General features: G+C 42.0%; 1 protein-coding gene across 1 annotated transcript; it reads right to left on the reverse strand.

Annotated features, from left to right (window-relative positions):
* Positions 1 to 3,015: 3,015 nt before the first annotated feature.
* Positions 3,016 to 22,123, reverse strand: DUSP29 (dual specificity phosphatase 29). The gene is made up of 4 exons (XM_052678252.1): positions 22,017 to 22,123; positions 15,855 to 16,061; positions 7,849 to 8,069; positions 3,016 to 3,313 (listed from the first exon to the last, which is right to left on the reverse strand). The coding sequence occupies exons 2-4, from the start codon at positions 16,037 to 16,039 to the stop codon at positions 3,066 to 3,068; spliced, it is 654 nt and encodes a 217-aa protein (XP_052534212.1). The 5' UTR covers positions 16,040 to 16,061; positions 22,017 to 22,123; the 3' UTR covers positions 3,016 to 3,065.
* Between the last annotated feature and the right edge of the window lie 1,992 nt (positions 22,124 to 24,115).

The following is a 24,115-nucleotide window of genomic DNA, read 5'->3' on the forward strand; positions in this document are numbered from 1 at the left end:
TACTTCATATGGAAGCGGGTGGATCACAATATTCCTGGAAACTGCACTCTAGCACTTTTGGAAAGACAGGAGTGGTAAGTGTTGTGATGTTCTTGCTACCTGTTCTCATAGCAGTGTGCAAAACACAACCAGTTTTTTACTTATTTTGTAAGAAGCTGTGTAATGTGAGCAGAAACAGAGGACTTGTAAAAGTGCAAAATTCTGGCATTAGCCTGCTTTCAGTGTTTCAGTTTTATTGGATGCTTATTATGACCGTCAAACAGACTAATGGGAGTTTGATAGAAACAAATAATAGCATGCAGGGAGGTAAATTAAGAAAGAATGGGCCTGATGACACTACCTATATTGCTTAGGATTGTCCTATTACAATCTCCTCTGTGGAGACTGAGACTTAGGAGCAAGTAAATCAACCAAGGGGAGTAAAGAGCCATGACAGTTTTTCTTTTCCAGTTATTGAGCGTCATTCTCTGTATTAAAACTATACCCAGGGTTGTTTGTGTCCTTTATAGTAATACAGGTTAGCTCTTCTGTAGTGAAACTCTGAGATATGCATGATCAAAAGTTGTTGCTTTGGGTTTTGTGAGATGGCAGAGGATTTATAAGAATATGCAAGGCAAACGACTTCAGTCATTTTTTCCCCCAGTCCACTAACTATGATTAAATGAGCTGAAGTATTAAGCTCATTGGTCTGCACTGGACGACGTATTGCCAGTGGGTCCTGGGAGCTGATGCATCCTCTCTGCTTAGCGCTGGGAAGGCCACAGCCAAAGTGCCGTGTCCAGTTCTGGGCCCTCGGTACAAGAGAGACCTGGGCATGCTGGAAAAAGTTCAACAGACTGCCACCAAAATGATGAAGGACCTGGAGCACCCCTCCTGTGAGGAGAGGCTGAGAAAGCTGGGCCGGTTCAGCCTGGAGAAGAGGCTCAGAGGGATCTCATCAGTATCCATAAATACCTAAAGAGAGGGTGCAAACAGGGCAGAGCCAGGGTCCTTACAGTTGTGCCTATGCCACGGCAAGATGCAGTGTGCACAATCTGTAATACAGGAGGGTCTCTCTCAGCATCATGAAGCACTTCTTCAGTGGGTGGGTGACTTTAATCATTGGTGCAGGTTGATCAGAGAGGTGATGACTGTCCCTGCTTGAACAGGGGTTGGATCAGATGGACCCAGAGGTTCCTGCCAACCTCAGCCATTCTGGGAAATCACGCTTAACACCTTTACAGAGCACTTGTAGAAATAATGGGATATGGGGTTCTATTGATCTCCTTTTTTTTTTTTTTTTTTCCCCTTCTCATGCTGCTTTTCATTTCCATGCTAGAATGACAGCTCCTAAATTATGAGTAGCTTGGAATCCCATCCTTTGGAAATTATAGCAACATTTTTCTTTTGCTACATCAGTGTTGCTATTTGCCTATTTCCTAATCTTGTGTGTAGGATAAATGACTGGGAACTACTTATGGCTTTCTTGTATTTTGTTTCCAGTCAGTAGATGAGGACTACTCTTCAAAGGATCTGTTAGTTTCCCCTTAAAGCAGCAGAGCTGCCAGGAAATCAAAATTTTCCCCATCTATTTTCACAATTTTGCCAAAGAATGTCCTATCTCCAGGCTCCAGAAAACCCTGTTAGTGTTCAGTTGTGCATGCAAATCAGGTACAGATTCTTTTCCAGTTACAGTAGTCATCAAGCTACCATGCAGGGTAGAAGAGAGAGAATAACTTGTAACCGATACACTGAATTAAACAAAATTCCAATGGGGAGAGTGATAACAATCTTTTGATGGCTGCAAGAAAGGTAAATGTGGTTCAATTTTGATCCCTCTCTATAGTATGTTTTAAGGTGTAGTATTGTTGAGGTGACAAAACTCCTATTGTGTCTAAACACAATTACTGATGTATTAAATTCAATAACTTCAGGTGGAAAAGTAGATCTGGCATCTCCATTTGCATAGTTGGACTACTGTCAATAAATAACGTTAGCAATTGCTTTTGAGCACAGTAATGTATTAGGATGATTGAAGGTAACTTGTAAGTAAATATTTGTTAGTAGTGTCTGGAGGTACAGCAGCAGCTTTCTACTTGTTAGTACACAGAGATAGCTTTTCAAAGGCTTCATTTGTATCTTTTGTCTTTTTAAGCGTAACTAAAATCTAATGAGAACTGGTTATAATTGATGATTTTTTAGAGGACTTTGGGAGTTCCATGGGAACTTCTCTGTAGCAATATCAAGGACGTGGTATATTTCTTGTGCATTGTCAGAAGCAGAAGAAAACAAGTCACAAAACATAATTTTCTCAGTGTGGTGGGTCTTCTCTTTGAGAGGAGGGGGTTGTGTGTGACCTAATAAATTGAGTTGGGTAATGTGTGTGTTGGACTTATAGGGTTCAGCCACCTGAGTTTTAGGAAAGGCAAGTTGGAAATGAAGCTGCTAAGATGACGTGTGTGTATCTGCCTGAACTGTTACCCATTGTGCTTGTTCATGCATCTGATCTTATCAAGGATTTTGCTTTGTTTCTAGTATGCATATTTTGCTGCAAAGTCTGTTGTGAAGACTTGTTTGGAGGCTCTCTAAACACTGTGCTGCTCTTAGATTATGTGAAGAAATGGCAGTGCCAGGAAAGAACATAAAAGACAAACTTCTGGGAAGTTCTTCAGGACTATGGGACTAAACAATTTGTCTGTGTTGCAACTATCTCAACATTTTTCCTGCAAAAGCTCTTCAGGAATTGCTAGTTTCTCTGTTTTAAAGGTCATATACTTGGACTAGGATCAGGATTTTAGGGGTACTCAGATGTTTTCATTTAAGTTATGCCTGGTTTTGTGCTGGATACATTTTATAGAGGGAAGATTTGTTAATGTTGAGATTTCTGTTAAAGTAAGAATATCTTAAGGTGATAGGTTTTGAATTTGACTGCTTTTCTTTCCCATCCTGACAGCATTTGAAGAGATTTCAATATTCTTCCTTCTAGATAACAAACAAGCCTTGTGACTGTGTGATTAACTACAGCTTTTCCTCCCCTCCTTTTATAGAGTTTATTTTCCAGTAGCACAACCCTGCCAGGAGCAATACTAGATTGTCGTGCTGTTCTCATCGTCGTTGGACGGTAGGCTGTTTTTGGTATTTCTCCTCTGCAGTGCCAATGCTATGTCCAGTTCTCTCAGCTGCTTCAAGAAGCCTCTGTTTGGCAGGATGCATCGGTGCCGTGATACTTGCTCAATGGCATCCACCACTGTCATGTTCTTGTAAATCATCAGGTAAGCCAAGACCAATGTGGCTGACCGGCTGCGACCCATAGCACAGTGCACCAGGACCTTGTCTGTGGAAATAAAGAAATATGATGCAGAGAAGACGGTGGCAGATTTCTTTTCCTTACAGTGAAGTTTTCTGTAGTGCCCCTGCTCCATTTGGAGGCTTGACTACACTTACTGATATCTTTTGTAAGATCTATTTTTTTACAGGTTGGGAAACTGAGCTTAAGTCTTTCTCTTTCTATGGTAAGTATTTCTGTAGTACATCAGCACAGAACACAATCTTTGTGGAAAATTGCCTGTTTAATCCTAAACCAGTTATCTTTGCTTTTATTTGTAAACAATTGCTGCAGAGAAGCTCTAGGGACCTTGCTTCAAATAACAAAGCAAGCCCAGCTGAGCCTTGTATTTATCACAGAGGTGTGGGAGGGTTTGTTGTGCTATCAAACCATCCTTTCATGAGGGTAAATGGAACACAGGGAGGTGCATTTCTTGTTACTATGAGCTAGAGATAAAAACTGACCAAAAAAATATTCTTTTTGTCTTATACCATTTTCCTTCAAGATCTGAGTCGCATTACTTTGGCCCAAGTATTTGATGTGTAAAACATTGCTGACAGGGGTTAGTGCTATTTTGAGAGTGGAAGGCATTACTAGACTACCATGTGGATAGAAGAAAACCACTTCTTAAACTCTAGAAAAGCTTATTTAGAAATCTTCTCTGGCTAGTCACTCCTGAATGGAATTCGTGTTTTTGTCAACCCACTGTGTAACTCCCTCTTCTATAGAATTGTGTCCTTGCACCAGTGGCCTGTACTGTAAATGCAGTCTCTGCTAATAGTCTTTTATCTGTGGAGAGTTGTTTTAGCTTTATGACTTTGCTTGGTTTTAACTTCAGGCTTCTAGTGGCAAAAGTCTGTTTCCAGGTGCTGGCAGGGATACAGCCTTCCTCATTTGCCATGTTTAGGGAGGTGGAGAAAGCAAGTAGAAAGTGGGTTCGGATCTGATTAACGGGCTTGGAAACTCTTCAAAAAATTTCCAGAAATGATTCAAAGCCCTTAGGGGGTCACACAAAGGGCTGAACTGCTGAAGGAGGTAGATTTGGAACGGTGTCTCTAACACTCTGTTAAGCTAAATTGCCACAGGAAAATAAAGTGAACTAAAAAACCCCAAAAAACGAAAACAAACAAACAAAAAAAACCAGCAACAAAAAACTTGTCAGGGCCAATAATAGTTTCTCCATCAGTTCTGCCTTGTAAGAAGTGTTGGGTGCAAAGCCATGACTCCTGCCGATTAACTCCTTTGCTTCCAGGCACGAGACAATGTGTTGGCACAAGTAGCATTGCTGTGTAATGGATGCAACAAGAACTGCCAACACTAAAGGATTAATGGTTACAGTCTGCATCCTAATCCCAGCAGATAGTCTTAGAAGCATCTTGGCAAAGTTCCAGTCTCTCTGATAACTGCAAGTGCCTCTCCCTCTCTTGGAAAATGATAATCCCTTCTATTATTACTCCAAATATTTGAAACGGATGAAAACTATCACTTGTTCAGCTCCTCACGCTTATCTTTAGAACTTCCTACCTTGTAAATGGTTGTTGAGATAGAACAAGGAAGCTTTGCTTTTGTGGGTGGGAAATGGGATCTCGGAGAAAATGTGCATTTTCATATATTAACTAAGGCAAAAAAAGGACCATAGAATTTTCTGAAATGCCTTCTAGTTGTACGAAAGTTAAGATGTTGCTTTCCTGTGTATGTTCAAAATCTGATTGCCTCTTACAGCAAAATGATGTAATTCTGCAGAGCTGTGTGCCTTCTGTGCTATTGTGTAGTCTCTTTAGTTTTGATGTAAAAAAAAATACTCAAGACCTCTTTATTAAAGAGGGAATCCACTCTTGTGGTCTGTCTGATTTTGGCCAGTTATACTTAGTGGCACTTTGAGGGTTATGGAACCCCATGGAGCCAGAGTTCTGCTGAGTGGAGTCAAGGCACCGAATTACTCTGGTTGCTTTGCTTGGAGTTTGGGCTTGTGCTTCTTCAAAAACTTGTCAAGATGCAGCTTTCACTTTCCAGAGCCAGATGGAATAGTAAATGCTGAGATTTCTGTGGTCAAATGCTTTGGGTCTTTCTATCTATGTCTAATTCTTCTCCACTGCCTTTTTTTAATTTCCATGTGTAATGTGGTGTTCTTGTCCAGTTTACTTTTTGAGAAACTGTGACACCAAGAGAATGAATACTATAGAAATCTTAAAATAGTGCCTTCTGTTATGGTAACCAGGTCTCCCCGGTATAAAATTGTAAGCTGTCCGAAGGTCTGAATTCTGTATTTTGGTAAATCCTTAAGCACAGCTGAAGGATAGCTTGCATGATTGCAAACAGAAGGTGTTTTCATAGAATCCAGAATCATAGAATGGTTGGAAGGAATGTTTATCATCTATTTCCAACCCCCCTGCTATAGGCAGGAACACCTCCCTCTAAGCCAGTTTGCTCAAAGCCCCATCCAGCCTGGCCTTGAGTGCTTCCAGGGAGGGGGCATCCACAACCTCACTGAGCAATCTGTTCCAGTATCTCACCACTCCCACTGTAAAGAATTTCTTCCCAATATCTAGTCTAAATCTACCCTCAATATCTAGTCTATATCTACCCTCTTTCAGTTTAAAACAGTTTTCCCTTGTCCTATCACTACATGCCTTTATAAAATGTCCCTCTCTAGCTTTCCTGTAGGCCCCCATCAGGTACTGGAAGGCTGCTATGAAGTCCCCCCAGTGCCTTCTCTTCTCCAGTCTGAGGAGCCCCAACTCTAACAGCTCATCCTCAGAGGGGAGGTGCTCCAGCCTTCTGATCATCTTCATGGCCCTGGAGTGGGTCCTCCTCTGGACCCATTCTAGCAGCTCAATGACCCCAGAACTGGATGGAGTACTCCAGGTGGGCTTTCATGAGAGCAGAGTATAGGGGCAGAATCATCTTCCTCACCTGTTTTCATCTTAAATCCATCTGCCCATGCTCAAAGACTGCTAATACTGCTCTGATGAAGGAGCCTTTCACCATCACAAAGATTTTGAAGTTAGCCAGAATTATTACATTAGAACTATTGTGGCAGCAGTAAAATTACCAGATTTCTGTCCTGTTGGAGAAAATCTTTCTTCCTTTTCCTCTCTGTTTACATTTCTTGATCTCTGATGCAAAGTAACAAATGACTTTAATGGATGTAATTGTTACTGATCAGAAGTGTTTAGCACCTAATACTGAACCTACATATTGAGTTTCAAGTATTTTGTAGGTTTTGCAGCCTTGCCTCGTTCTTGCTTCTTTCCCTCAGTGTGGCAGGCAATGATGTTACAGGAATAGGAGAGATACAGGGGTGAGGAAGTCTGCATTTCTTATTTCAGCTACTGCAGTCTGATGGTGACCTCTGGCCTCCGGCCATGGCTAGACACAGATGTGATACAGTTACCCAGTCCTTCCCAAAGGCGCTGCTTTAGACAGACTGTTTGAAATGCCAGCTACCTTTCTTCTCAAGTCAGCTCCTGAAGCAGTTTCTTCAGCTATTTGGACTTTGATTTTAAAACATCTGCCTTCAAGACTTTCTCTTGAACAAGAGAAGAGACTGTTGCTGTAGACTGTACTTGCTGAATGACTAAAGTTGTAAAGTCTTGGCTGGTTCTTAGAGGCGAGCCAGGTAACAGCTTGCTGCACCTGAGCTTAACAGCCAGGGACAGAAGCTGACAGGAGACTGGAAACTTGATATGTGACCCTCTGGTATTAAGATCTTTGTAGCTGGAAATCTGAAGTTACTCTGCTGTTTTTTGGTAAAATAGCCCGTTGAGAATGTTTTAAAAAGTTTTGGGCACAGGGGGAGAGCAAGAGGCAAAGGGGTGGAAGTGACCTTAAAAGCCAGTGAGGCCTAGGCTTTTGTAGCCCTTCAGCACTATAAAACCTTCTGATAGAGCTCTGCTGCAGGTCAGCAAATAATGGATTCTGGTAATCAAGCTGAGAAATTACAAAGGCTTTAATGAAATATTTTGACATCTCTGCTGTCAAGAGTTTTTTCCATCCCCGGCTGCTCCGTATATGACAAGTCTGCTGCAGCTTGGGGTGGATGTGGTGGCCAGGTAGGAAGGTGGGTTTTGTATTTGTAGAAAATGAAGCAGCGGAGTGGCAGCTTGGAGCCTCTGCAGAACACCCCCTTTCTTAGTGGGGTCTAATTTAAGAAAAAAGACAGCTAATTCAAGGAACCTATTCAATCTCTGATTGTGTCTGAGCTGTTTATGAAGGAAAAAAAAAATCAACAACAACAAAAAAGAATAACAACAGAACACCTCTCTGACAGGAAACCTTAATGCAGCCTGTTATGTGGACTTCTGTCAAACTGATCAGTGTAGGTGTTGTTCAGCTGCTGCTAGCTCTGCACTGAGAAAGGTCCCATGTGCAGTTACCATCACTATCTTCTCTTAAACAACTAGTTCCATGCTACTGACTTGGTGTTCCTTGTTATCCTGTATTGGACTTGTTTCATTCTCACAGAGTTGCATGCTGTGAGCTCTGCTTATATTAGATGAGGCAAACAGTGTCCTGTTTTTAACCATTTTCAGCACCCTCCTTACTTCTTTCATCCTGAAGTGCATTATCAATGAATTTAGAAGCAGAATAAAAGAACTGGCTGAGATTGAAAGTGGGAAGATCGTCTGCTTCCACTCCATGGTACTCCACAGTCATGTCTTGGTAATATTCTGGTCCCGTATCCACGTTACGCTGACCATGAGCTGCATTGAGGATGTGAGTGAAGCCTGCCTTCTCAAGGCTGTAGCGATCTAATGCTGTTTTCCTGTTTAAAAAAAAAAAAAAAAAAGCAGTCTTGTAAATGACAAGGAAAGCAACAACAAAAATTATGATTTGGCATACGGTATTGAAACTCATGATGTTTGAAAATGCATCATTTGTCATTGTAAAGGCTGTCAAATATTGTCACTTCTGGAGAATGATCCCTCTGTAGTCCATACTTATCTTTGCCTGACACTCAGAACACCTTAAAAACGAATGTTTTCCTGGCACCCTTGTAATGCGTGCAATACCAGCTTCTGTCCATCTTATACAAGAAGAAACTCAAGATACAGAAAGAAATAGAATGAATTATTTTAAGTTGTAAAAGCAAATCAGTGGCAGAACTTGAAATAGGACTTCGTGAATGCTGCTTTCCCCTTCTCTCCCATCATTTGATACTGCAGAGCTAATGAAAGAGTCAGTAATAAGTGAGTAGTAAGATCATCTGGAATTCAAAAAGAAGTTGCTCTTTTCTAAGAGAAGTTACCAAGCTTTTTCCCCTCAATTTATCCATAAGAACAAACAGCAGAAAGAAACACCCTACCTATGGTCAGATTCGTTTACTGTCTTGTTGAGTTAAATCAGAGATCTAAAGCAGAAAGAAGATATGAAATCAGACATCAGTGTTCAGTGAAAGCTGAGCATCATACATTTGGCTTAATATCACACTTTATTTTTGACCTCTCTTCCCTTGGATAAGGGATGTGAGACAGGGGAGAGAATCCAATGTTTTTGTTTGCTCAGTACCCACTGTATGTGCTTGTTGGCAGCCTGGAATTTCTCAAAAATTACATTGCTTATGTAAAATTAATTTTGTTTGGAAAATTCTGTTAGAGAAGGCTTCTAATTTTAGAAGATTTTCTTTGGTAAAAGCTGTCAAGTTTTATTAGCGTATAGAAGGGCTACTAAACTTGAAAAAAATAAAAAATAAAAAAGGTATCTGCTCTATTTTGTTAATATATTTTCACTTAACTACTGCTGCCATAGATGAATTAGTACATAATGAAAAATTGCTTTTTCCAACCAAAAATACTTCTCCCTGTGAATGTTTTGTGAGCATTTCAATGTGTAAGTGTAGCTTCTGTCACACAAGATGTCATTGTGTGCTACCTGTTGTGTTTCGTAATTCTGGAGGTGACAGCTCAGAATGGCTTTAAATTGACTCCACCTGATACTTGGATAGAGAAAATGCTTTCCATACACCATATTTAGCTGAAAGCATGAATTCAACAGTGAAAGACTGATGTTCCCAGGTGAGAACCGTGCCCCACTGGAACAACTGCAAGTGAGATCTTAAATATTGAACGTAGAGTTGGATTGCATCCTAGTTAAGGCCAATGAAAAAGTGGATGAAGTTTTTGATAGGCTGTAGATACTACCAAACTTGGCTTCTGCAAGCACTTCTTAGACTAATATGTAGGATTTGAATTAAATGATGAAGTGGTACTGATCAAGGGCAATGCCAAAGAGTAGGTTGCATGGCAATCATATTTAAGTTTGACACCACTACATTGATCTGGAGTCCAATTTTCTTGTTGCTTTGATTAGGTTCTTTGGAGATTGCCATTTGTTATAGTAAGTGCAATTAATGCATTTGTTTCTGACAGGCTTCCTTAGTCTTGTTCTGTGGCTCAGAATCTTATTTTTAAGAGTTCGGTGTCCTCCACTGTTTTAAAAGGTGTTCACAATGAGGAATACTGTCCTTTGCTAACTGCCTAGGCAGTCAGCTATGGTACAGTGAAAATAAGAGCTGTGGGGTAGGGGAAACACGTACTGTGGCTGACACAACCATTATATAGGCTGTTAAACTTGAGGTCTTGCTGTGTCTGCTGCATGTTGACTGCCACTTAACAGAGAGCTAGAAAATGGCTGGCAAGTTGTAGGGAGGCCCATACACTTGTAAATGCAGATGTGGTTGTGCCTCTTGATGTGTTTGATTGTACTGACTTTAGCCCTTCAGTGATCTCTGACCTTGTGCATAGCATGGTTTTGCTTTCCAACCTCAGCCAAATCTGTTGTGTAGCACCATTCTGGAAGTAGACTTAACTGCCTGTTTATTCTGACCACAGCCATTGTTGCTGTTGTTTCATTTTGCCTGATACTCTTGTTTACATCCAGCATGGATGGGAAGGAATGCTTCTGATCTTCCTTGCAGATTTCACAATGCCCAAGGCATTATTTTAGATGAACAGAAGGAATAGCTCAAGCTTTGATATCTACAGGTGTTCAGTTAGCTGAGGTAACTAATAGCATGGGATCACTCAGAGACTGTTGTATGAATTGTAATACCTTTTGGGGGGATTTCTAATTCACTTTCAGCTGAAAATGGTGGAGGTTTTTCCCTTGCTCAGTACCAGACTTCAATGGTCAAGCTAAGACTATTCTTTTCTCCACTTCAGGTGCTGCTATTTCCTAATAAAATACAACTAATATTTCCATTTTAGTGATAGTAGTTGAATTTAAAGTAGACATTGCAAAGAAGTTTGCTACAATTGTCAGTGTGGGTGAAGCCATAACATTTGAATATTCTTTCAATTGCTTTCATTTTGTCCATTGTCACCATCTGTGCTGCTGGCACTTGATTTCCTCTTACACTGTGGAGTTGCAGTCTCCAGTGTTTGCCCTGAATGTGTTTCTACGCAGAGGAGGTGAAGTGTGGCACTGAGAGATAACAGTTAAAGTTTCAGTGTAATTCAGTTTAGTAAGAGATGAACCGGGCAGATTGGTCCCATATAAAAACTCATTAGCTCTTTAATTCAGAGCACATAAACATATGCTAAAAGTTAAACACACCCATAAGTCTCTCTCTGGATAGCAAAGCGGGGTGAGCAAAAGCTCAGTGCTTTGCTGAATCAGATCCTGCATTTACTGTAGGACAGATGGACTCATAAAATGTTTTTAAAGTTCTGAGGCAAGGGGGAGTGCTTCAATATGGGAATGCCACCTAAATAAAGAAAATGAGAGAGAAAGTAACTTTCACATGGGGAAATATTCGTAATATTAGACTATCACCAAGAGGGAGCGACTGGCCCAAACAAAAATGTCATCTACTTGGAGACGGTTCCCAAAGGAATATTTACATCTTTTAGGCTGTGCAAGGGCAGGTAAAGGTCTGCCCGAGGCATAACTGTGCCCACTGTCAGTTTTAAAGCAAAGATTGTCACAAGTTTTTCGTGTGAGCAAGCACCATAGTAAATTTAGCATTCTGGAAGCAACAACCTAACTATCTATAATGTAAAAGAAAATTCTTCCTTTTAATTTATCGTCTCCAGCGTACCAAATCCCTTTCCTGTCTTTTTCAAATACTGCTATTAACAAGCTGGAGCGTGGCTGCTTCTGTCAGGAAGATGCTCAAACCATCAGAGTTGGAAGAAAGGGAAAAACAACTTTCAGGCACCTTCATCTGAAGTATGAAGTATTTATCAGCAGCTAACAAAGAGAAGAGAAGGTGGATCAGGACGAAAACCCAGCTGTATCTAAAAGAAGGGAAGGAATCCTGCAAGACTCCTCATGAGCAAAGTGGGCAGAGCAGCTCACTCCACAGGTAAGTCAGCTCTTCATAGCTGGTGCTGGCTGACTACAACTGGTGTGTGTGTTTGTGAGTTGCAAGTAGAGCCAAGTCTCTTAATCTTCATGTGAAGGTTGAGCATTGCAAACATGTTTCAGTATAGGCTGTGAAAGCCCATAGATTGACGTGACCCAGATTGACAAAACAGAAGGAAATCTGAGGCAACACGTTACTAGAAGAGGAATCGTCCTTCTCAAACTTTCCTGTGTTTTTAAAATGCTTGATGCAGGATGATATCGTACCAGATGGTCAGTGTCACAAAGAAGCTTCCTGAATACAGGCAACACTGACACTTTTTTTTTCTTTTTTAAAGAAAATCTGGCAGTTCTCCCTGCTGAGGAGAGATGTTGAGAATTTCTAATAATACTGACCCAATTTCCTTTGGTAACTCTAGCACTAGAAGGAATCTAGCGATGGTGGAGCGTTGTATCCCCTTTTCCTTCTGAGGTGTTGCTCTGTTTCTGTGGATACCTCCTGTTCAGTGTGAATTAGAAGAATTTTGTTACCACTGAAAGTACTGAACAAGATCTTCATAACTTGTAAAGGAAAAGATTTAGCAGTTCATTTTCCTCTATTTCCAAATGGTGGATTTTTTTATTTTTTTATTTTTATTGCATATGTGTGTTTTTGCAAGTGATGCAACACAGATAAAGGAAATTCCTTTCAGCTTTCTATATAGCAAAAGCATCAAGCCAGCTCCTAGACTGAAGTTGGCTTCGGTCACTTCTGTGCCACATCAAGTGCTAGAAATTATCTGCAGCCTGGGATATTGCCTTGGGAAGACCAGAAGGGTAGATGACAAGTGTTTCTTGTCTTGGAAATGGTGCTTTAAGAGGTTTTTTTGTCCAGTGTTACAGATCTGATTTGGATTTTAACTGCTGGTAAAATTGGCAGATTCCCATTCTAACAGAGTTGAAACTATGTCCTTGTGAGTACTGTTATAAAATGTACATGCACTCCTGTTTTTTGTATGATTAATATCTTATAAGTCCTAGAAGTTCATAGTGCTAACTAGTGGGAGGTAACTATTTGTTACTCTGAGTGAGCCCCATCTGTTTTCTTCTAGATCAGCATAAATTTTCTTTGTACTTACTCACTTGGAAATCTTTCTTTTCTTTTTCTGGGGAAAGAGGGGAGAGCATGGGGGAAGCCAGTATTTAAATTTTAGTTACGTATTTCAGTTATCATAGGCTTCAGTCTGTAGATGTGAGCTACCTGCGTATTTTATTGAACTTCACCTGTATTACTTCTCAAAATCAAAAGCCCTGAGCCTCTCCAGAAAGAAGCACAGACATTCACTCTCTTGAAGTGTGAGCCCAGTTCAGCTATTTGACGAAAAATTGGTCTTTCATATTTAACCTATGAGGAATTTGTCTTCAGAACGCTTCCTAGGAGTAATTTGGGAGCACAGTAAGACTTGAAATTGTGATCACACCTAAAATCCTAATGAGAGCTAGAGGGTGGCTAAGAGGAAATCACAGTCACAGGAGGCCTTTGGCTAACACATTCTTTCAAATTAAGAAATATGGAATCACAAACATCATCTTGGGCAAAAACACAGTTGCAGAAAAGACACAAGGGAGAAACTAGAAGCTGCGTTTCTGGGGGAGACTTTCCATGAGATTGTGGTGAACCAAGCAGGCTTGAGATTAGTCAGTAAAACTGCCCATGCAACCTAGTGACCACTGAGAGAAGGAAGCAAGACAAGAGATGCTTTTCTGTCTCTTCAGAAGGCGTCTGGACACAAGGAAGACACAGGCAAGCACTAATCTTGGTAGCAAATAAATCAAAATCTTGGCAAAGCATGCTTTATTCCTATCACTGGGCTGTCTCCTGCAAGTTCCAGTGCGTGGTCTTTAAAAGTCCTTGGAACTTGCTGGAGGAAAATTTCAATTGGAGCTGAACACAGCATGTTATATTTTGAGGCTTTGATTATTCTGGGCCTGACAGGCTCGTGGAGATTTCATTGCCTCTGGGCAACATCTGCAGTGAAGTCTTGTAACAAAGGCACTGAGTGGCCTCACAGGGCTCCTCAATAGTCTGTGTTGCATTAGATGGAAGATGTGGTTATGTAGTCAGGGTAATTAATTAGCATTTCCATAAGCATTGCAAGTCCTGTTAACCTTGTAAATGCAGGAGACAGGAATGAAGCACAGATGTAGAGGCTCTGTGGATAAACTCTGTGTGTATTCACTTGATTTTGTTGATGAGTTCCACTAAATTCTTTTAAGATCAACCTTAATTTAGCATGGCTAAGGATGCAAATACACCCAACATCTGTTCACGTCTCCGTGGCAGCTCTTCAGCAACCAGTGCTACAATAAGATCTTAAAAATAATGCAAAACCCCTGCCATTCTGAAGGAGAAGCTGTTGATCAGGAGTAAGCTAGCTGAGGAAAGATAGTAATGGTGTCTGGATACTGCCTGCTTAAAATCAAATGCGTGTTCTGGTCATGAGAGCTGCATCTTGCCTGCAGACCAGCTCTCGTCTCAGATTTTCTGATACTGGATATCACATTTGTCCTCAGCATTATTTTCATCAGCCCTGGCTGATGATAGTCATCCTCTTGCTGGGAACCCCATTTCCTGCAAAGCCTTACTTCTATTTCTCCTCATCACCTATTTCCCAATTCTTTTTTTCATTTCTGTTGGCACTAGACGCTTGCTTTCTCTGGTTAGTTTGCACCAAGTGAAGGTGTGTATTTTATTCAGCAACACCTCTTAGAGTTGATGCCATTGCAAGGTGTAACAAGTCCCTGTTACAGGAACAGCTGCAGGAAAGACAGTTGGTGGGCAGTGTCTGAACTTGGAGACTGTGCAGAGAACTGTTGTTCCTCTTTGCTCAGAGGGCAGAGTTGTAGCTTCATCACAGAGGTACAAAGCAAATTCTTCTAACCGCTTCATTCAGAATAATGCTGACAACTGAATGACCAAGTAGGGAATTAATGCCAGAAGAAAATGCTGTAATCACTGAATAGAAATATCTAATGAGTGGCAGGGTAGGATAGGAGGAAGACAACTCAAACCCATTTTCCCTTTTCTTGAGCAAGCATAAGATTTTTTTTTTTCCCTTCAAGTGACAGCCCATTACTTGGTTCAAGCCCAGATCTCGTGTGTCTTTCTATTGCCTCTGGCGCCACAGAAGTAATTGGTCGATGATATTAGGAGCCTCGTAACTTCCAAGATTGTATATCTTTCGTTTTATAAGCTGGCAACAGATGAATTTTAGGACCTTTTAAAAAATTATTGAGAGCTTTGGAGTCAGTGGGACTGCTGCTTGTGCCTTACGGTGATGATGTAAAGTAGATGTCATGTTTGGGAAGGGTGTTGAGGAAAATGGGAAGTGTACCAATAGTGCCTAAGGGGTAAGAAAAGCTCTCTTGCTCTGCTCAGGGTTTGGTTTGGGGTTTTTTTGATGGCCTGCCTGCTGCAGCAGTTGGCTCCGTGTCAGAATAGCCTGTTTCAGCTTAGTCCTGTGTTCTGCAGTGCTAAGTCCATCTTGCAGGCTTGGGTGTTTGGGGTTTTTTGTTTTTTGTGTTGTTTTTTTTCTCCCCAAAGTCGTATTTGGTGTGATCAGTGAGACACAACTCTGCAGCTTTGCCCTTCCACAGGCTACCATCTGTTTTAATCTCTGGAGCAATTTGGAGATGCAGAGCACTCTGTGTATGCAAGAACAGGCTTGGAAGCACAGAAACACTGCAGCAGGTTCAGCTGACTTTTCAGTCGCTTTTCAAAAATTACATTTTAGTCTCAAACCAACTGAAGCTGTGGTACAGCAGGTCTAGACAGTGCCCTTCAGTCAGAGTAACTATGAAGAGACTTTCATATGGAGATAAATGGCAGGTTACTGAGCGATTCTGAAATGCTTTATGACTGACTTTAACTTGAGAAGACCATACCAGTTCCAGGACAACTCTGTGGCCCCATTTTAGCTGTGAGCCCCTGTGCACCTGACCAGTGCTTCCTTGAAGCAGCAGCATCCCGAGCTGTGTGCCGGTGTTCAGGAAGGACTGTGGCAGCAGGGTGCTCTGCCAACTCTGGCAGCTGTCAGTAGCACATCAAAACAGGCATTACTGATAAAGACTTGCTAAAGGGTAGGAGGAGAAATGAAACTGCTCAGCTGTTTACGGACTGCACTTAGCGCAGCTTACTCATCTCCTATATAGAGATGTACTTTGTGAGCTTACTCATCATCTGTGCAGAGGTACCGATAACACTTACTCATCTCCTATGTAGAGGTTGGGCCAGACTTCGTTGACATGAGTGTACTTTGGGCATCCTTTCCAGAAGAGCCGCTCCAGTTCAAATGCACCTGGGGTACAGTAATCCCCATCAGGATCCACTTTGATTGCTGTGTATGCATTTTTCTTCCCGGCGTTCAAACCTGTTGATGACATCTTCTCCATGGAGCTTGGGCTGTGCAGGAGGCTGGAACACAACGCAAACAGAACGCTAAGATGAGGAAGCACAAAGGCTGTGGGTTCTACTCAGCGCTCGGAGCAGCACTGGCCAGATGCATTGGGGCACATTGTAAGCAGGTATCAGGTGGTTGCTCAGCACACCAGTTCTTCTTTTTCAAGATCTTAATGCAGCCCTGCACAGTGAACCTTGTAGGCTATTTCTGGGAGCAAGGCTTTGCCTATTAGCAGCACTTCTCCTGCAGCCACTGATTGACAAATGATTCCTTAACGAGGGTGGGCTCAAGGGCTTCATCTTCTCCAGGCTCACTACTTTTCTTTTTTTTTCCCTTTTTTAACCTGGATCCATACAGGTGCAGTGCTGCTGCAGGAGACAGGGAAGGCAGATGGCATCCCCATACAATGTGTTGGGTGTCTTTAGGTCAAGAGGTTCTCCAGTAATTTGTTTCTAAGTTTTTGACATCCTGAAGAAAAATTTGCAGGGAGAGTAGCAACTCCCACATATTTTTGTATGTTGTTCACTGGTGCTGTTTGTGTCTGTTTCCAGACAAGGCACAATCTGGCTATTCGTAGAGCATTTCTGCAAGCAAGAGGACCATTTTTCACTGACATCCCACGTTCCCAGAGGGTTTTGTTCCTTGGCTTAGACTCTTCTGTGCCTGTCATGTTCTGTTTCTCAGCAGAACTTGCTAAAGCCAAATAATCCCCATTTTTCAACTCCAGAGCTAGGCAAGATTGTGGAGTCAGTTTTTGTCTGGCATATGTACACCTTTGTTCAAAAACTGGCTTACTTTCACTGGCAAGGGGATCTATCTTTCAGCTGAGCTTCCTAAAATGTGATGATGTTTAGCTAAGTGGTCCTCTGAGATGCATAAGGGGCTCTGAGGATTAATTCCTAGCTTATTGCCTTGTACTCGGTCCTGTATGCCTTCGAGCAATGTGAGGTCCCATTCCTGTGCCTCCAGGAGCCATTCCCTAGGAAAGCCCTCCTTCCTTCAGATCATGCTGACTCTGTATGCAGACTCAGTGAAGTAATAATGGACTGGCAGAATGCTGGGCTTTGAGAGTGGAAGGACTGCTATCTAGAACATGATAAGAGAGACTGTTTGTCTCGTAAGAAGTGATCCTAGCATGAGAGCCTTGATGCTGAGGGACTGAGAGCATTTTATTCAGAACTCCATAAAGTAAGGGGAAGAAGAGAAATAAATGAGATTAGTAATTATGTCCAGTGTTCATTACACCCTGTATGTAGCCCTGCTCTTACATTGCAGACCTCAAAATGTGACAGCTACACTGCAAACGTTTGTTTTGTGACTACGTGAAACCGACTCAGTCTATAGGTCTGTCAATGCTTTGCAAGTTAGAGCTCTGCTGAGAAATGCTCATCTCTGTGTCCGTAAGCTCCCTGAATTTTATGTTCTTTATTCCTTGCCAATGTTATCTTCTGCAGGGATTTTTAAATAGAATTAAAGCACAAGCATCAGTTGAAAATTCCTCTGATAAAATAAATATTTCAGATCTAACTGTAGACTAAGTGTAAAGTGGTGGAATTTCACAGGAGGGGAAGAGGGGGAAAGGGGCTGATGTGCTGCTTGAGCTCTGGAATGAATTACCATGAAGCATTTGGTTGGGGAGGACAGAAAGGTTTGCATCTTTCCAGAAATCAGTTATAACACTTCATTCTTATTGACTGCTCTGTGTAGACCAAACAGAGCTGAGAGGAGACTATTCTGTAGGCCAGCCCTCTTAGACTAAAAAAAGGGCAGTGTCAGGATTTCTGGCACTGTGGTGGATATAAATGTGACCACTGGCCCAACACAAGCCCTGGCAGCAAAGCCTCGAGTGCCTTTTGCAGGGCACTGGGTCCCCACAGGTGTTCAGCTGGTGTGAAGGGGTTCCAGGGCTGCCTGAAGCAGGTCCCAACCACAGGCTGTGCACACTGTGGGCTGGAAGGCCCCACCTGGTGCTGGAGACATACTTTCAGGAGTGAAAGCTTTTTGGGGTGAGGATGGTCCTGTTGTGTGAGGGATTCCTGGCTCCCTCCTCGCAATGCTGGTCCTCAGCTGTGTGCCAGGGATGCCTCTCTGGAACCAGGGCACCTTCTTAAGCCAGTGCAATTTGCCTGTCTCATTTTGCAGGTTCTGCTTCTCAATCCTGGGTATGAACGTAATGCTGCACCACTGCTGCTCACCAATTATGCTGTCATGGACTTAAGTGTAAAATCAGAACAAGGATGATAAAAATTCAGTCATCTACATTTTTATACCCCAATCTTGTTCTTCATAAATAAGACTAAAGTGCATGTTATCTAATGGATTTTATTTGTTAATCATTTGGATGGTTGAAATATTTCCCCTCCTTGGCTTATATGTGTATAAGTGAAAATATTGTTAGTGATCTCACAAAATGGTAATTCAGAATAATGGAGAGTTAATCCTCTTTTCATTAGCGAGCCACTTCAGGATGTACACTGTGGCAAATTACACTGCATTTTAAGTTGTTCTCGAGTGCTGTGCACTAGAAAAAAAAAAAAATTAAACTATTTTTGCACTGATAGAAGTAATTGTGTGGCTAATTTGGATAAGCAGCATCTATTAGGCACAGCAAAGGAATCTCTTCTTTATGCTCACTATCCACTCTACAGCTGCCAAATGGAATTGCTTAGTGCTTTTTAGCTTATTTTATTTTTAACAAAATGAGGAGGGAGGAAAGAAAATCTGCCAGTCTGTCTGCTGTTAATTCACAGAGAGCACAGTCTGGTAGCTGAAACAGACACAGCCATTAAAGGTTTCCTTTCTGCCCCTTCTTCTTGGTCCCTTGAGCTACTCAGATTAAATTTACATTTCCAGGAAAGATCTGGGAAGTTGCAGAATGTAGGGGCCTTGTTCCAAATTTGGGCAACTGGAAGGATGTGCCCTGCCACCCCAAAGCTGCAGAAGGTTTTTGGGAGACACAAGCCACAAGCAGTACTGGTTGGTAATCCCACAGTCTGTGGAGGGACTGAGGTTCATGTTTGGATGTGCATGTCATAGTTTCAGTGACAGCGTGTGCATTTCTAATGCTGGTTTTCCAGATGTGGCAGTTTCTGAGTACTATGAAACTGAAAGCCATAAGTCATTATGTACATCACAAAATACTATATTTCTTAATATTTTTGGCTCTTTGTGCTACACAAGCCTTAGCATTGTATATAAAGATGCCAAACAGTTTGGCAAGACTTATGAGTGCTTGACTGTTAAGATCCAAGTGAGCTGTAGAAATTATAGAAGAGAAACAAACAAACAAACAAACAAAACAAAGGGATGCAGAGAAAAGGACTGCTTTTGTCTTTGTCCTTTGCAAGAAACTGTGCACCTTCTGCTCTTCTTTCCTGCACCCCTCCCTGGCCCAGGAGGAGTTCACAATAACATATCTGCTGTTGCCCCAAGCAAATGTACTCTGGCTTCTAATTCACAGCTGTGCCTGTAAAGTCAGAGCCCAATGGTAGTGGCATGCTGTACAAACATGCAATGAGAGAGGCTAAAGAAATAAAAAGTGGGAAGGAAAATGGAGGCAGATAGTGATTTGCTTTGCTCTTTCCTTCAAAATAAACAACTGCAATGCTATTAGTTGCTCTGGAATGCCCAATATTGGCCACAGGACTTCCTTGCCTTGCTGCCTACTTCAACACATACTTATATGGCAGAATAGTTTACATTCTTTACCACCTGTGTTTCCTGCTCTTGGGAGCTCTGTCAGCCCATATGACATTGGCCAGCTTTGCTTGTGAGGCTTTTTTGATGCTGGCTTTATTAAATCTAATTTGGTGTACATAAGTGTACCGGCTTCAGTTTTGCACTCAGGTGCTTCTTATCTAACAGGCATTAGCTAAAAGGTACTTCTTGCTGAATATACCAAGCAGCTCCAGCTGGCTTAGCTGGGAGTGAAAGGTCATCAGCATCCTCAGAACACCTGAAGGATAGGATTTTTTTGTTGCTATGAGCATTGAACTTGGAAGATGAACCACAAAGTAAGGAAAAAAAGTTCTGTAATTATGGTTAAGAAATGTTTCTTGTGCATGAAATTCTTGTTATTGAAGAACGTTTGCCATTTCCTTTGATGTTGTGTGGAAAGCTAACGTATTTTAATGTTTTTATTTATCAGGAGGAATTCAGCTTTGCTGAAATTGGAAAACACTGAAATCAGGGGACAGCTATTTTTCAGGGGTCCAATGCTCCTTTGTGTGTTCCCAACAACTCCAAAAATAATGCTTTCATTTTTATTCACTTCTATTTTTCCAGTTTAATAACCACCTCAGATAAGACTGTGAAGAAACAGCATCCATAATGAGAGGGAAGTGCCTGGGAGGAGGTAAGGATGGAGAATGCCACTTCTCTTACACTTTCAAAAAGATGTGCAAAGGCTTGAATCCCGTATACTGACCACTTGCCACATAAGCACTTCCTCAGTGTTAGAGAGACAAGAATGAGCTCTAATAACGGCAGGTCTTAAAAAAGAGCAAGAGAGGATCTATCAAGTAAGCTCTCGAAATCTTAAGAAAATTTTTGTTCTTTCCCTTCTAGCCAGCATGCAAGCTACATGCTTCCCCTCAGGACAAAAAAGTACTTACCCTTTTTGAGTATGACTAAGCACAGGGCTGTTTTATGCACTGGAAAGTTCTTGCAGAAGTTAATGTGCATGCTGTCTGGAGTGCAGTGTTTACACTCGGGAGGAATATAAACAGTGCCTTGGTTTCTATGTATTTCATGATAGAAGTGCATCATCTGAGCTGAGAGCTAGCAAGCTGCAGCAACAAAAGCTTGCTTTGTTGGATGATTTAACTAGATGAATTTAAAAGTGGTGCTCCCTGTTATGCCACCCCCGTGACATTTTGCTAGCAAATAGCTAGCAATGCCAGCAATAGCCACAAAGGGCTGTGTACTTTCCTGCTTGAACCTGGCACTTGCTGCACCTCAGAGGAATGAGGTACTGTACACCAAAGGTTGCTTGGATGGTTTTTTTTCTAACACTAGACCAAAAAAATATTAATTTTGTACAAATATTCCTTGGAAGGGGAGCAAGTCTTGACAAAAAAATCTTTTTATAAAAAGAGCCCCAAAAGAATTAAGCTAAGTGCTGTACATACAAACTGGAAATCCTTGGATATGTGCAGTGTATTTAAGTGAAGAATTACATAATCCCATATTCCTGTTCCTATCCCAGTGTTCACCAAAAGCAGTCGTTCACTTCAGTTCCTTTATTTTATCCCTGCATTTTTATGCTTGAAGCAGACTGTAAAACAGTTCTTGCAATGCATTTGTCTTTAAACGATTTAGAACTAGAAGAATCATAGCCTCTGTGTAATTATTTCCCAAAAACCTCCCCGCTGTGAATATTCAAAACTCACCAACTATTTCAATAAATTTCTAAGGCACTGGTGACTTTTTAAAAACTTATTTTTGCTCTCATTCTTTGTTGCCTGAACTGGTTAATTTAAAACAGAGTAAGCTGAGATTTTGTTAAATATTTTTGGGAGTGCCCTAAGAAACTTAAAACACAGCATCATCTGAGAGAATGGTTATTGGATTGGAAAAGTTAGCTTCAACAGGAGGGTGGAGCGGTTATCAAAGAATAAGAAAAATATTCTGGGATGTGTGTCACAAAATGCTTGGAAAACTGCATGTTCCATCTTTTAAAATTTCAGTTCTCCCTCTAAGATAAATCCAGTTGCTGTACCCTATTTCCCAGTTTATCAAGTATCTTCTGTAATAGAGATACTTTGTTTTATATTATTTTAAATCATAAATTTTGTTTCCTAAAACTTTTTGTTTCTGTATTAGCTTTTTTCCCTCTGCAGCAATACCAGGCGGCTGCCTTGGAAGGGTTGCCAGTTCTCACTCCTCTCACTGACCTGCCAGACTAAGCTATAAAAGGAAGCGAAGGGGCTCAAGAAATACAGCAGAAAATGAGTATTGGTCAGACTTACCTGTGAGCTTGGGCAGGTGCTCAAGGTGGCTGGGCTCTGTGGAGTGCGGCAGGGTGGCAAAAGAAGTCTTACAAACTTTGAATCTGGAGTCTATTTTTAGAGTAGGATTTGCTGACTCTGACCTTCAGTGCTACCCACTCCAAGGGACGGTCTTTGCATCTGCTGGTAAAAGTATTCCCTGATGTCACCTGAAACATTAAACCTGGCAATTTAGTTACCTAACTTCAGTGAAACTGATAATGGGATGTCTGTGGGTTGACTATAATAATACAGAAACAATCCTTTTATCTTCTTGTCCCTTTGTTGAGCCCAATGCCAAGTTCACCACAGCAAATGTGCTTGGGAGCATTTCAATTCTGCTTCCTGCTACCCTGCGCATGGGTGGTTTGGCACTGGCACAGCAGTGGGGTGACCTCCATGCTGTGCAGAGATCTTCATACCCTGCTTGCGCACTTGCCCTACCTGCTGCCTTGTTTTCCTCCAGCTGCTGCTCTTGGTATCAATATGACTTCTAAAATGCTTTTTTCCACGTAGAAATTGACATGAGCGCTGATGATATGGCAAAACTTTACAGAAAGAGGAGGGGAGAGTACACAGGTGGAAGGTGAGCACAACACATTCCTACCACCAGCACAGGGAGACATCACCTCCACTTAGGTTGTCCCCTGGGGCGTGAAGGTGTGCTGGGATGTGCCTTGCTGGGACTGTCTACACAGTGGCTGGGCAGGCGACCTGTTCTGGGGCTTTGCCTCCAGCCTTGGCCTCATGCCCTCAATGAACTAGCTGTTGATGAATACACATTGGGTCTTCTCTCATCTCTTGTAAGAGAGAAATGGCTGCTGTGCATGCCAATGCCTGTAACCAAAGCTTAGGTTACCCATGCATTTTGTCATTTCTTTTCCAAAACTACCCCAAGCACAAGGTAGGTGCCATTGAGTTTCAGAGGGACACTAGCTCCAGTCTCTTGGGGTTTTTTTTAATGAGAGTGCAGCCACCTCTGTTATCCCGTCTGTTAAAAGCTAAAAGTCCATTCCAGAAGGAGCAGGCCCAGTCTTAGTCATGGCTGTGCCTAATACTGCAGTACAGATGTGAAGGAATAACAAACAGCTTCAGTTCAAGTTCTGGGCACTGGACCCGCTGCTGTTTTATGCTAACAGCAGCGCTCCAGCCAAGTTTCTGTATTACAGAGCGGCCAAGCTCCTCCCTGCCAATTATTCAAATAGTCCCTCTTAAAATGCGAGAGAGCTTAGATGTTAGGAACCCACTGTGCCTTATAAGTTACCTTAGGAGGTTGTTGTGCGAATTAATTCTATACTGATAACAGCGAAACTTGGGTGGAGGAGGAGATACAGACCCTATATAACAGAAACTAACATGGGTTGCTTTATTTTTATCCCTGTAGGCGACCCAATACCGGGGAATATGGGTAAAGTGATATGGCAGCGCAGGCAAGGAGAGACCGCGTGAGGTGCAGATCTGAGCTCTGCGTGGGGATGGCAGCGGCCTCCTGCTTCCCTCCGGCTGTCGCCCCACCAGGTTGTCTTTCTGATGTCAGGCCGATGGCACGGCAGTGTCTTGTGGTATTGTTTTTTCAGGCTGACATTTTGAGTGCCAGGAATATTAAGCTGAAACAGAAGTATTTGTTTGTCTGCCTGGCTGTCAAAACAATGTGAGCCCTTGTGCCCCTCACTGTAGGGTCCTGAGAATGTGTAGGGGAGGGATCATTCACCTCCTGGAAAAGTGTTCTATTTTGGGGAACATTTGTGTGTGTTTCCATTAGTTTTGCTTTTGTTAGGTAAAAAATACTAGCTGCTGAAATGTTTTAGAACAGCTGACGAGTTAGATTGCTTTGGAGCCCAAACACTTGGGAAACGTGGCAGGCAGGCTCTTATTTTGAAAGAGGTAAGCACCTGCCCTCTGAGAAGTTGAAGTGTTGCCTTGGGCTCTTGGAAGCAGATGTTTGCCATGCTGTTGGACAGTTCTGAAAGTCTTGGCTAAGCTGATGGCCTTTTGAATGCCTGGTTTGCTCCCCTTCCTAGGGCTGTCTATGCTGGTGGGGCTTGGCTCTCACTTGTGCTCACCCACTGGTCCCGCTCTTC

The sequence above is a fragment of the Tympanuchus pallidicinctus genome, unplaced genomic scaffold (assembly GCF_026119805.1).
Source record: "Tympanuchus pallidicinctus isolate F22 unplaced genomic scaffold, pur_lepc_1.0 scaffold16, whole genome shotgun sequence".
Taxonomy (NCBI): Eukaryota; Metazoa; Chordata; class Aves; order Galliformes; family Phasianidae; genus Tympanuchus; species Tympanuchus pallidicinctus.

Excerpts from the sequence above, each read along its gene's own strand:
- DUSP29 (XM_052678252.1), bottom strand. The coding sequence starts at position 16,039 with ATGGAGAAGATGTCATCAACAGGTTTGAACGCCGGGAAGAAAAATGCA. Across the intron at positions 8,070-15,854 it reads AACCTCTACATAGGAGATGA|GAAAACAGCATTAGATCGCT; the intron begins GTAAGTGTTATC and ends TTTTTTAAACAG. Across the intron at positions 3,314-7,848 it reads TGCACTTCAGGATGAAAGAA|ACAAGGTCCTGGTGCACTGT; the intron begins GTAAGGAGGGTG and ends TTATTTCCACAG.